The sequence below is a fragment of the Astatotilapia calliptera genome, chromosome 15 (assembly GCF_900246225.1).
Source record: "Astatotilapia calliptera chromosome 15, fAstCal1.2, whole genome shotgun sequence".
Taxonomy (NCBI): domain Eukaryota; kingdom Metazoa; phylum Chordata; class Actinopteri; order Cichliformes; family Cichlidae; genus Astatotilapia; species Astatotilapia calliptera.
Genome location: NC_039316.1, coordinates 9,160,730 through 9,175,190, shown reverse-complemented (window position 1 = coordinate 9,175,190; position 14,461 = coordinate 9,160,730). Strand labels below are relative to the sequence as shown.

General features: G+C 39.4%; 1 protein-coding gene across 1 annotated transcript; it reads left to right on the top strand.

Moving 5' to 3' along the window:
- Window positions 1–53: 53 nt before the first annotated feature.
- Window positions 54–2,699, top strand: ccdc167 (coiled-coil domain containing 167). The gene is made up of 4 exons (XM_026194017.1): window positions 54–184; window positions 362–456; window positions 1,247–1,299; window positions 1,770–2,699. Exons 1-4 carry the CDS (start codon window positions 134–136, stop codon window positions 1,886–1,888), a joined length of 318 nt encoding a protein of 105 aa, XP_026049802.1. The 5' UTR covers window positions 54–133; the 3' UTR covers window positions 1,889–2,699.
- The last annotated feature ends 11,762 nt before the right edge of the window (window positions 2,700–14,461 follow it).

The window sequence follows — 14,461 nt, the reverse complement described above, 5'->3', positions numbered from 1 at the left end:
GCGAAGAGCGGTTCGTCAAAAGGAAGACGTAAACATTACGAAGAAGAAAAATAGTTCCGCATAGTCACAGGTTTTTCTTTCCCCTGTCAGGCAGGAGACTCACTGCACTGTGGTTCTCCGGTTTGGTCACAACATGGCAAGGCTAAAAGAGAAAAGGCGAGAGAAAATCAGCGTCGCCTCCGAGGTACAGTGTTTTAGCGTTTGTCTCACATTTCCCATCTATCTCTCTGTTTAGCTGACGTCTGATAGGTGCTGTAGCTTTCCCCGTGTACATTCTTAAAATTCATTCGTTTAGGTCGCTCCCTGCCTCTGTGTTTTGAACGTTGACCTCTCCGTGTGTCACACCTGTAAAATCCTACAGATTGATCGTCTGGAGGAGCAGCGGGTGCGTTGCCAGGACAACTTAGAGAGGGCGGAGTTCAAGAGCAGGAAGGAGAAGCTCTCTGAAAAGCAGAGGTGAGGCTGAAGGAGATGATGAAGACTCCACGTTAGTGTGTATACCTCCCACTGGCATTTCAAGGCAACTTTGGCCTTGGGACTGGGACTGTTGTGGAGGAAACTCCCTGCAAGACTGTCCTTGTTAAAATATATACTTGTTATTTATTCCTGCTTAAAGCACGTTATTATTTATTATACCTGTTTTCAGTGATATCAACTTTTGGTGCCCCTCGTGGAGGGCTACACCAATAAGCTGAACTCAGTTGGTGCAGCCCTCCACAACAGTCCCAGTTTCTCATGCGGCTCTTTGGGAAAATGAATTGCCCATCCATCACATTTGAGGAATTCAGGAAGCGTGTCTGTCAAAATCAGCCAAGCTTCCTGCTTTTGAAACCCCTTGTGAATAAGGAAATAACCAAAAGTAGCTATTAATACAAAAAACAATATTTTAATGAGTTGAACACTAATCTGAAGTCTAAATAAAGTGTATGAGTTGAGAATATAGATTTTAAAAAGGGATTGAAATAAACGATGAACATAAGGGAACAAATGAATGTGTTGTTCTGTTGCATGAGGTGTGAAGGATTTGTGTTGGATTTGCTCTTGCATGTCTTTGGCTTTCCTGTTTGTGGCTGTTTTGTGGTAGTTGCAGGTCTGCGTGGCTCTTTAGTGAGCAAGAACTCATGAAAAGGCATCTTGTGCCACTTAGAGATTAAAAAAAAAGAAAGAAAGAATGTAAAAACTTCACCCAACAGTGATGTTTCTCCTTAATATTGCCTTTTTTTCTTTCTTTTAAAAAAAAAATCAGACAAGATCTGGAGGATGAAATGACCATCATGAATGAGAGGGTGCAGAAGCTAGGTGAGCCTTAATATTAAAATTCTTGTTCATGTGTATTCACTGTGTGTTCTTACTTTTCCTGTGTATTTGTAATATTTATTGAGCGCTCGAGGACCACATAGTCCCGTTTTCACTAAGGGTTAATTGACAAACTGATTAGCAAACTAATCAACATGTCATATTTAGTCATCCTGAAAGGTGCATTTTAAAAAGAAAGCAGGTGAAAGTAAAATTTTATTGATGACACATTTAAGGAAACTGAAGAATGTCGTGCTTTTTGAGTGTAGTATACAAAATATTTGTCTTCTGTCTTCTTTTGACTGAGCCAGCTTTCCCATATAAAAAAACAAAAATAGTTTCAGTATGTTGTAAACTGGCCCCAGGCTGCGACAGCAGATCATTTGCTGGTTTTGCTCGTGCCAGAGGACTAAAAATAAATAGAAAGTGATGGCTGCTGCATATTTTATACAGTTTTTCTTTTGCTTTTCCAGACAAGGAGCTGGAGATGTTACGAGGTGAAAACCGGAGGAACATGTTGCTGTCAGTCGCTCTGCTGGCTATCAGTGCTTTCTTCTACTACGGGTTTTTCTACAACACAGACAAGTCATAAAACCACACTAAAAATGGGACCCATGATTCTGCAAAGAGCATCAAACTCAAAGCCATCTTGGTACAGGGACACGGTTGTGAACACATGAAAAGGCCCAGCAGACAAAGAAAATGAATTCTGGTTATGCCTTTATATATTTGACCTCTGTACACTTGTAACACTATTCTTCATCTGAATGTTTACCTTATGCTGCCTTCCATTTGCCTCAGATGTCCGAGCTGGGAGTGACATCAACCCTGAGTTAGTAAGGTAACAAAAGTAAGGAAATGTGGGATTTGTTTTGCCTTTTAGCACTTAAAAAAACATTGCTCTGCATGTGACTTTTTTAGCAAGTCGCAGAAACATAATAGTAATAGTACAAATTACAAGTGTTGCAGTTTTGGTTGCGGATGCTTCGACTTTCTAAGTCTGACAGGAAACATCAAATGAAAGCAGCATCGTGCTCCTAACAAACCACCATGTACTTGCTGTATTTTGCGCAACATGTCAAATAGATACTTTATCAAGCAGTGCCGGACAAGTCTGCTTTTCAGTCATTTCAGTAAGTGTTTGTATGCATGGTACACAGTATTTGTGCAGTTAAATGCATGAAAATATTTGATATTTGTGCCCTTTGTATTGTCATTAAGTCAAAGGCCGAGCCTGGAGATTTTTTTCTTTCCTTTTATCGATACTCATGCTGGTCGTACACCTACCTCCTAATAACTGCGCTTCCAGAAATGGCCAACATGCTCACAAATGTCCTTTGAAATATGACTGTACACAGCTATGCTCTGAAATTTGGATTTATTAAATAATTGATCTGTTTAAATGCTTTTTTTTTTTTGCCATTTGTGCGTATGTCTTTTAAATCCATATAATAAATGCTTTGTGCCAAATTCAATGCATATTGTTTACTGTTTATGTACTATTTGTAATGTGCTAGGGTTTTTTTTTTAGTGACACCTTTATTTATTTTTTTATTTATTTAGATAACTTATCCATTCATTCTTCCTGAAAGTAGCAGACTAGGATTTATCATGTTCTGAGAGAACATGTAGGAGATTTTTTTTTATAATTTCACAGGTACAGAAGGCGTGATCTCTTCAGGAAACATATTGTTAGTGTCAGAGGTGACATTTTTCACCCAGTCACACAGCCATTGCAGGATTTTTGTGGCAGGGTGGGGAAGTCTGATTTAAAAAGTCTTAAGGCCTTCCTATAGTTCTGAGAATGTAATGATTAAAGCAGCATTCCTGTGTCTTATTTGTATCGACATCTGTTTAGCCTGTCCTTTTTCATCAGCAACATTCACATGAGGGACTAAAACCACCAAAATATGATCTGCATTTTGTTTTTGTTTTTTTATTGTTATCGTGAGAAGCATTACAACAGTCAGCAAGTCAGAAGTTTTTAAATCGTACTCTTTTAATATTGTACACTTTACTTATATGTGATCTGACCTTATAGATGAGCTGGACAGCTGTAAAAAGCAATATCAGTGTACGGTTATGACAGCACTGTAATCCATCGCAGTGTGAGATTTTTTAAATGCATTTATTTATAGGTTGTTTAAGATCTTCAAACTAGTTTTAATATTAGACCAAAAAAACATGATAAATATAAAAGGTACATTTTTAAATGATGATATCATGTCACAATCTAAAGTCATTGATATCTATCAGTCTGGAAAGGGTTGCAAAGCCATTTATAAGGCTTTGGGATGCCAGTGAGCAACAATGAGGGCCAGAGTTAAATATTTAACAATGAGAAACAGACTGGGCAAAAATGGCATCCACGGGAGAGTTCCAAGGAGAAAAGCTCTGCTAACCAAAAAGAACAAAAAGACTCGTCTCACATTTACCAAAAACACACTTACTGTTTGTAAGACGTTCTTACAAACAGTCAGACATGGTGGTGGTAGTGTGATGGTTTTCGCTGCTTCAGGATCTGGACGTGAATTCATGAAACTATGATCTCTACCAGAAAATCCTGAAGAAGAAAGTTCAGCCGTAAGTTCATGCTCTGAAGTTCAAGAGGGCTTGCAGCAGGACAGTCATCCAAAACAACTCCACAAACGAACAAACCAAATAGAATAAATATAAATAAAAATTAGTGCCCCAGTGAAAGATGCTTTGGAATGATCTTAAACAGGCTGAATGAATTACAATTCTTCAAAGAAGACTGGGCCAATGTAGAAGACTCATTACCAGTCACCACAAAGGTTTGATTGCAGCTCTTGCAGCCAAGGGTGGCACAACTAGTTATTAGTTAACTAGTTGTTAACTGCTTTTTCACACAAAAAAAGAAAAATATATATTTTGGTGACGTTAGCCTAATATTAAACTTTGATTATCTGAAACTTGTGCCTTATTACCACGTTTAGACAACTTAAAAAAGGACAGCAAGTCCTTTAAATAGATCTTCAGGTTATTTCTTGATATGGTGTTAACAGACAACAACAACAAAGAGAAAGAGAGAGAGAAATTAAAGGTCATTAAGGAAGCCAACTATCAACCTCTGCTAGTTCTATAACCTGACTTTCACCATTGCGTGATCAGTAATCACCCTTTTTGTGGACTTACTCTTAAAGCTCATTTCTTCATGTCCAATATTTATGGAAATCAGACAGGAAATAAAATTCTTTGTGTCTAGGTTGTTGGGTTAGGCACACTTTACCTTGCACTTTTCCCAAACTGTAAAACAAAAGCATTTCATCTTGCTTTCATGTTAAATGTGAAGCAGTGGACAGCTACCAATCCAGCACTCAGGGAGCAGTGTGTAGAGACGGTAGAGACGGTGTGTGTGTTTTATTTCAACAGATGTTTTATGATTATAATACATTTCTATACGGCTTTTCCTCCTTTCCTGAACCTTGCATAATTTTTGTACAAACAGTGAGGCTATTTCGAGCCACAGATGACAACAAATTTTAAATGCTCAAGTAAGTATTTTTGGAAAAGCGGGGGGATGTGTTGCCCAATCAGGAAGTGGACTGAACGATGTTTGTTTTTTGTTTTGGTTTTTTTCCACGCAGAAAAACTTAAGATGCATTTTTTTGCTTGCCCTATTTGCTACTTGGTATTGGTTACAGTAAAAAACAAACAAACAAAAAACAACTATATAACATAACCACACCTTACCAAACAAATGTGTGTGTGTGCCCTACCTCCCACGCTGTCTATTATCACCGACTCAGTCCTCGTCAGACCTACGCACACTCATTCTCTCAGCCCCAGATAAAATAAATGTAAACAAGCCTATTATGCAACACGACTGTGGGGTTTAATTGGTGACTGCAGTCTCTGAATATTCATTTTCACCTTGTATTTGATTTTATTGCTCATTTAAAATAATTGGTTTTATAAAATAAAAACTTCTTGAATTAGAAATAAATCAATAACAAATACTCCCATGCAAAAAAAACCCCAAAAAACTTTTTAGCTTTACTTTTGGTCAGCTGTTACCATGTGCTTCCTGCACATTCAGCCTTTGCTTGCTCCTCCTGCAGTCAGCGAGTGACCTTGTGTTCACTTTCATATTTCATGCCACACCGTGTTAAGTCTCCTGAAGTCATGAAAGTACATGACTTAAAAACAATGAAATAACTGAAAAAAAGAGGTCTGTTTGAGCATGAAAATGCCAGATGTCACTTTGAATTCTTTTGTTTCTAACACAGAACGATGTTTGAGCTGCAGTGAAGGCCCAGCATCTCCACCCGGGTCAGATGTCATTACATAAGTTTTTTTGGACGCTGTCCCTTTTGGTCAGCTCACCTAAAGTCTGTTTACATTTTACTCGACAGACTCACATCCACACCTACATTTAAACATGTTAGCTAGTTTTCTTTATTATAGTATTAAAATATAAAAGTACTCACTTTGCAAAAATGTTCATTGTTTATTTTATATTGGCCACATTGCAGACACTCAGCCCCTTATTTCACCTGCTTTTTGAAACAGGCATCAATAGTTCCTCTTACAAGCAGAAGGTTTGAACAGCAGGTTGAAGGAGCTGCTGCTTGGTGCCTGAGATGACCATGTTACTATGTTAAGGATATCTGCTCTCACTGATAGCAGCCGACAACATTAAAAACAGCCCGAAGCCAAGAATTCTCGGCACACAAGGATTACTTGCACATACACTCCTCATTATTTGAAACATTAGCCATGTTTAATACAGGCGTCCACTATATTAACAGTAAGTATATGAGAGAAGATAAGAGAAAAAGCCTAATATTTCACCCTTCAACACGAGAGCTTATCAAAGCAAAGCCTAATGCAGAGATGGTAGAGTTGTTAAATCTATACCAAAGCATCACGTTTTATTAGACAATGATGTTTTACATGCAAATTATTTCCAAAGCTCAAATGCACATCTGTGCCCAATTCAACTTCAAGTGGGCTGGGCAAAAACAAACACCCCCGTTTATTTATTTATTTATTTCAGTGTAAAAATGTAAAAGTATTCAAAAAACTGATTATTAAATAGATTATGAACAACCTGAGATATCTTAATTAAAAAATAAAGGTGATTTGAACAATTTGAAGCAGTGCGTCTAGATTCAGTCACTCTTCTGTCCAAAAATTGAGGCCTTCTTCTCACTCTGCTCCTCCTGCAGTTTTTCTCACTTTACAACACATCTACTTGGAGACTCAGCAGGGAGCCAGTTCTTGCACTCCTGACTTAATTAATGTTACAAATGCCATTTTTTTTACACTTTCTTCTGAGATTTGATGACATTACAAATCAAACTGCATTGAATTACTGGATGGATTGATATATTAAACAAGTCCTGAATGATGCATAAAAGCATCCAAAGCATATTTCTTGTAAATTGCCATCCTTAAAAGCAGCTAATCATTACGGGTTGAGTCATCATGTCTGGAAAAGACTATGTCTTATTCCTGAAATCTACATCTGCATGGCTAAATAAATCCCCTCCATACTTATTTTCTCTGTTAGTCATCATTGCTGTGCTCATAGTGGTGACATATCACCTAATTAGTAATTAGTTCATGCTGAAAAAGAAGATGAGACCTGAGGCAGGTAAATATTAAAGTCAGGACGATGACGGGCGTAATCGTGTCGTGCTGGGGAGGTAGCGTGTGTCACAACAGTGTCTTTGAAGCGTTAAGCTGTAAGGCTGTGATGGTTACTCTGGGGTAGGAGGGTTCACTCGGTGTGAGGAAGAGGACATGAGCATCATACACGGTGAGTTGATGGGAGGTAATGGGTCAGGATGAAAGGTGTGAGTAAATGAGAGCTGGATCCAAAGACAGAAGTGCCTGCAGTGTCACCACATCCAAAAACCACACAATCATCCGTAGAAGTGTGAGCTACCTCATTATTTGGCTTTATATCTTGAGGACAAGTTGACCTGCAGCGCATTAAAGACTTTCCCCCGCATTATACTTCCTCACCTTGCTTGAACCACTGTAATGAACTGTAAAATTACCTATTTATACCATACATATCCAGTTCAGAACATAGCTGAGCCCCTGGCATGTTTACATAATTGATCAAAATCACTGAGATAATGTTTCGGTCAATTTGATCTGGCTGCGGAAATGAAGCTTTAGTGGGAATTGAGTTATAGCCATAAGGTGTTTGATTTTTTATTAGTTGCTTCATGCACACAAACACACTCCCCTCCTTCTGTTTTTCCTCCTCAACAGTAAATTACAAACATATACAGCGCCTCAGCTTACACGATGATCTCCTCCAAGAAACTGGCACTGACCATGTGGAATTATTAACACTGCCATGTCTGTATTGTACAGTAGATCTTATACCACACGCGATCCAATCTGAATACTTCATCTTTTCTTTCGACTGCTTCCTTTAGACATCACCATAAAGTATCCATAGCATGCCCCTCTCTCACCCCTCTGTCCTCCTCCACTAAATCTATGAACCTCCTCTGTGGTTTCCCTCTTCTCCCCCTGCCTGACAGCTCCATCTTCCTGCTGTCACAAGTTGGACAGCACTGGCTTGCTACCAGCAGTATCAGTGCCTGCAAGCACACAGAAATTGCTGCACAGCTGCAGTCACCGGATCATTAACTGCAACACTTCCTCTTGTTACTTTATTTTAAGGAACTATTTTAAGAATTTAAATGTTTTCTTAACTCCTTTCTACAGAAAAGCTAAAGAAAGGCTGATGGCTCAACTAATCAGTCTTCAGTGTTTTCAAATACTTCAAAGACATCTACTATAATTCTCCAAATACTCAAGCAGTAGCTTGTTATCAAGGTTATGGAGAACCAGCAAAATTATCCATCATGGAAAACCAGTAGAGCCTGAAAATGTTAATTATTCGATGGTTTATTATTTTTCTGTTACAGTAATCGAGTTAGATAATACGCTAAGAATGTTTCCGCATTTAATGGACACATTAAAAATGGCTGTTTTTTGCTGAAGTTAAGCAAAGATTGTTCATCCGTATGCAAAAGCGTTTCCTGGAATTGAAACCAAATTGATCATGCAGTGATTTGTTTACTGTGCGCTCTTGCAGCCGTGTAACGCATATCACTTTAGAGGCAGCACACTGATATACAGAGAAATCTGCACGTTGTTGTTTATGTGCTTCAGACAGCTGCTGTATATGCAGTAACAGTCAACTCTGCAAAAAGCTGTGATCAAACTTTAAAACCAATCACATGATCATACTTCAATCAGGCGAAAAACATTCGACTCTCTAAAATGGGATCTACTCTATCTATAAATATTGCAAGGATCATCTATTCATAGGGGACATTCGGTCCTTTTTATGTGTTTAACTTCTAGAGCAAACATTGTTAGGCGCCGCAGGTACAAAGCTTAAATGTCAAACAGTTGCTGAGTGTCCACAACACTTACTACTGAGCTCATTGTACCTTGAAAAATGTCCCTTAGTTACACTCAACACGTCACGTAGTGTTATTCTGAGAAGGAAGAGCTTTAGGGCTGGCGTCTCTTTCCTGAACGCACTCTCATCCATTTATAATCCTTCATCGAACACGCATGGACAATCTACAGCAGAGACTACAGACAGCATACATACTGCACATGTACAGTCGCCCACAGGCAATCTGGTAATTTAGCCATGACAATTGCGTTCACAAAAACACAAGTGGCGTGTACTTTATTTTAAAGAAAACTTTCATCTAGCTGGGATGGGATTGTCTTTGCTTACCCAGGTAACATGTTTGCACGTGCGTCTAACAATCACCATTATTGGATTATCACCAAGCTCACATTGGAGAATAAGATAACATGTTACTGACACTTTTTGCTGTCTGTCAACCATTCTTACAGCATCACTTTCATCTAAATATGAAAAGACAACCCTGAGAGAAGAAAGGTGGAAAAGTTTGCGTGATTACACAATCAATAGTACTAAAGCATTTTCCATCAAGCTAATGGCTAACTCAGTAACGGTGGTGTTTCTGTGGAGAGCATTTGCTACACTGCTGTAATTAATGTTATTAGTGATGGAATCATTCAACTGTGGACTTGTGCGCAGGTCTGCACGGATCAAGCATTACATAATTCAAGCACTTCTGCTATCCTGTATTGGGTCTAATGGATGTAATATTTAAGTGAAGGGCCGTGGGTGAATTTCAGTGCACTTTCACGGTGTTGTGCAGAAGTCTTGAGTCACAACTCATTTCTTTAGATTTTGCTTTTAAGGAGCCAATCAGGATTTGGTCCACGATACAATACCAACTGGAACATGTCTGATTGAGAAAGGTGGCCGACATCCAAAGTAGACCTCAAGGAATCTGGAGAAGTATTTCTGAATTTAAAGAAATTGCAAGGAAGCTTGCCAAAGAGAGTTCATGCTGTGTTGAAGAATAAAGGTGGTTATACCAAGTATTGATTGACTTTTAATTAATAAAAATATGGTTGTTTTTTTTCACACTGCATGATCTGCCCGTTGTAATGACAAGCACTACAGTTAGGTCCGTAAACACACCAACACAGTGTATTTTAAATCTAACAATTTTTATGTGATTGAAGTGCAGAAGTTAAATTCAGTACATTTTACAGCAACTTTGCATTAACTCTTTGGGGGTAACAGACCTTTACGTCACCTATGTTCAGCAGATCAAAATCAATTGGAGAAATGACCGAGCAGCAGTTTCATGGCAGTGAGAGTTATCCATTTCTTCAATCATTCCAAATGAAGCAGACATAATATATGTAGTTAATTGTGTTGAATTTGTATGCTTTTTAATGTAATTTTAAACATGAAGCTCAAAGAGATGTCAGTGTAAGAGCAGGACGTCATCATTAGTCACATAAACCTATGAAAGACATCAAAAGCTTTAGAAGACAAAATCCATTGCATTTAAAAAAAACTGAACTTGACAGAAGACAAGTAAAGTGCACGATGACAGAATGATTTCTTTGGTTAAAATAAACACAAGAAAGTGAAATCCACCAGTTTATCCACAGGTTTGAAGGAGTGATCTGAATGTGCCGTGTTAAATGTGATTGATACCAGTAGGTTGTTGCAAGTGGAACATTAAAAATTACATTTAAGAAAATAACTTGATAAACACATATTCTTTGCACCATGACAGGAAGAATAAATCTATATAACAACTAATGCAAACTACCCGTCCAAAACACACTGGAATCACTTCACGGTTTTTACAAAAATGAACCCCCCCCCAAAAAAAAAGAAAGAAGAAAGAGAAGAAACAGTGGAGAAATCCGAATCTCTTTCCAAGAGATTTAATGTAGCCTGTGAGCTGGATCTTAGAAATGTAACATTTTAGAAATCGAAGGCCTAAAAAGTACATGAGCACTTTTAGACTGTTGCCACAGGTTTACTTTCTAAGCCCTGCGAACAAACAGGTGGTTGCCTGATTTGGTGAGTGACCGAAAGCAACATCTGTTAAGGCAGAAAAAAAAACAAGTTGAACAAACATCTCCTGCTCTCAAAGCGGCCAGTCTTCTTCATGCAGCGCATTAGCGGCCCTCAGCATCCTTCACCTTTACCCCACTTTGTGATCAGCCCTAAACTGACTGAAGGCTCCACTGCTTTCAGAGTGGTGACTGATAAAGTTGATAGCTTTTACGAGGAGCAAACACACTGACCTTTGTGGTGTTGTTGTGTAAGAGCTATTATTGGGACAAAGTAAGAGGCAGGAACAGTAGCACACATACAGTACTTGTGAATGCCAGCAGAAATGGCAAGCAAGTCTAAGTCTGTGTCGAAATTTAGCTTGCAAGAAAATACTCTGTAAAAGCAACTACTTGTTCCATGCAGAGCTGTTTTTTCTCTTAAACAAGTATAAAGAATAGGCTGCGTATGCACCAATCAGACTGCTATCAGCGAATCAAGAGCAGAAAAGATGGAGGGAAGGATAGAAACCTAAAAACAAGAAAAAACGAAGATGGATTTAGTTGGAATTTCCTCGGATACTATCGTGTCCTTTGGGAGAAATCCAAAGCTCATGATGATCACAGATCTCTCAGAAACTGTTAAGGTTGTCATCAACTGAAACTAAACTGACGAATAAAAGTGGGAGTGAAAAAAACACTTTTCACTTGGCTGAAATTAAAACTGGACGAGAAAAACAACTGTGTGCTATTTGCTTAAAAGAATTAATTAAAAATGAAAGAACAGTACAGAGAATGTTTCTACTCCCGACCTTTGCCAGTGTAGTCTAAAATATGCAACTAAATTCAAAGTTCACGCATAATTTGACGACTAAATTATGTATTATCTGGTGCAGACATTTAAAAACACAACAACGAGAACAAAAAAAAGTCAAACAAATTCTGTCTGGAAAAAAATTAACTGAATTAATGACTTCCTGTTGAAAAGGTGGGCAGTGGTTATCACTCTTTGCCTCACAACAAGTAGTTCCTGGGTTCAGATCCACCATCTGGAGTTTGCATGTTCTCCCTGTGCCTGTGTGGGTTCTCTCTGGGTAATCTGGCTTCCTCCCACAGTCCAAAGACATGCAGTTAAAGTGCCAATAGGTGTGAATAGTTGTTTGTATTAGCCCTGTGAGACAATAGTGACCTGTCCAGGGCGTACCCTGCCTCTCACCCTATTGCAGGCTCTGAGCTCGCAATATCCTCAACACATTTCTGTTTTTTCTGCAGTTTTCGAGTACCATGATGGTTTAAAACTAGCTGCACGAGCTGCAGAATGACTGGTTTTTAGTTTCAATGAGGTATGAGAAGCGCTTCCCAAAGTGTGACCTGAATAGGCCCACCTGCTCAGTGGCCTTCTCGGACATGCTGGTTACCACGACTACTGCAGAACCGAATAATTAAACTGAGCTGATGCTGCAACGATTTATCTGCAATGTGGGTGTTTAAGTGTTTCATCACGAAACAGAATTTAGCTGCGGTGGGAACAGTGACTTTATTTAGTGGGCTGTATGTGGACTTCTTGGAGAAGATCAGCAAAAGCAGTAAATGGCTTCTATGAATGCCTCTGCCAACAACAGGAGACTCTAAAGCACAGAGGCCAACATCCATGAAGATGAAAGATATACTATACATTACTCACAGGGAGTTGTGTATATAAAGTATATCTTAGGAAAAGGCACTACCATTAGATTCTGCAGTTTCCAGAGGAGCAGGCTTAAGGGGCACACAGAGAAATGTTCACTTGGGATGACATGTGTTGAGGACAAACCCCTACTAAGAAAGGCTCCGTGCAGATTGCACAGATTAGATTGCACCTCAGTGCCGCTGATGTGATAAAGTTGTCCGAGGTCTCTCGACAGGAGAGGCTCAGCCTGACATGAAGCTTTTGAGATTTCAAGCATCTTCTGCAGGTACAAGTTAGTTGCAAAGATACAGCGCTTACAATTATCGAGTCAGTTCTAGAGCTTCCAATCATTTCATTTTACTGGCATGCTGGTCAGCATCAATTAGAGCTTGTATTTTTGAATTTATTAAAGATTTAACTGTGCATGTAGGTTTGTTCTCAGTAATTAAATAGTGTTTCAATGCTCAGTAATTTCATTTTAAAGAACTAATGATGCAGTCATCAAAGTAGCTTTCACCTAGGTTAAAGCTGGGTATTGCAAGCTGTATATGCTGTATTTTCAATTAAGAAAAAGTAAGGAATGTGAAGTATTGTGTAAAAGCAGGATGTGGAAGAAGAAGTTATTGAAGGAGAGGAGAAAAGCTTAAGTTTCCTGGTCTACAAAGTTATCTTCATTCCTGCGAGGCTCTGAAAACCACGGCAGATAAACGGCCGCATCAGTCGCTCCGCAGGCTGCCGGGTTTACTTTGTGTTTAACAGGTGACACGGATCCATTATGATCATTCTTCTCACTTTGTCACACACCCGTACACGTGCATTCAGCTGCTCTACTCTTGAATCATAACTAGAGATGTCGATGGGATGAAGCAAGATAAGGTCCAGACAACCTTTCTCATTTCCTGCGCTACCAAGACAGAGTGCATCATATATTTTCAATGCGAACGCATACCAAGGCCAGCAGTGGCTGCGAATGTTACGTAGGGGTTAGTAAATTACGTGAAAGAAATGCTGATTTGACTTCCGCAGCCTTATGTCTCACCTGCTAAAGCTGGAGGGGAGGCAATCACAGCTAAGTAGCCAAGATCACGTGGCTCATGTTTTTACACGTTTGTGGTACCTCTGGGTTTTTCTTAACCACTCACAAGCACACATATACAGGGAGTGCAGAATTATTAGGCAAATGAGTATTTTGTCCACATCATCCTCTTCATGCATGTTGTCTTACTCCAAGCTGTATAGGCTCGAAAGCCTACTACCAATTAAGCATATTAGGTGATGTGCATCTCTGTAATGAGAAGGGGTGTGGTCTAATGACATCAACACCCTATATCAGGTGTGCATAATTATTAGGCAACGTCCTTTCCTTTGCCAAAATGGGTCAAAAGAAGGACTTGACAGGCTCAGAAAAGTCAAAAATAGTGAGATATCTTGCAGAGGGATGCAGCAGTCTCAAAATTGCAAAGCTTCTGAAGCGTGATCATCGAACAATCAAGCGTTTCATTCAAAATAGTCAACAGGGTCGCAAGAAGCGTGTGGAAAAACCAAGGCGCAAAATAACTGCCCATGAACTGAGAAAAGTCAAGCGTGCAGCTGCCAAGATGCCACTTGCCACCAGTTTGGCCATATTTCAGAGCTGCAACATCACAGGAGTGCCCAAAAGCACAAGGTGTGCAATACTCAGAGACATGGCCAAGGTAAGAAAGGCTGAAAGACGACCACCACTGAACAAGACGCACAAGCTGAAACGTCAAGACTGGGCCAAGAAATATCTCAAGACTGATTTTTCTAAGGTTTTATGGACTGATGAAATGAGAGTGAGTCTTGATGGGCCAGATGGATGGGCCCGTGGCTGGATTGGTAAAGGGCAGAGAGCTCCAGTCCGACTCAGACGCCAGCAAAGTGGAGGTGGGGTACTGGTTTGGGCTGGTATCATCAAAGATGAGCTTGTGGGGCCTTTTCGGGTTGAGGATGGAGTCAAGCTCAACTCCCAGTCCTACTGCCAGTTTCTGGAAGACACCTTCTTCAAGCAGTGGTACAGGAAGAAGTCTGCATCCTTCAAGAAAAACATGATTTTCATGCAGGACAATGCTC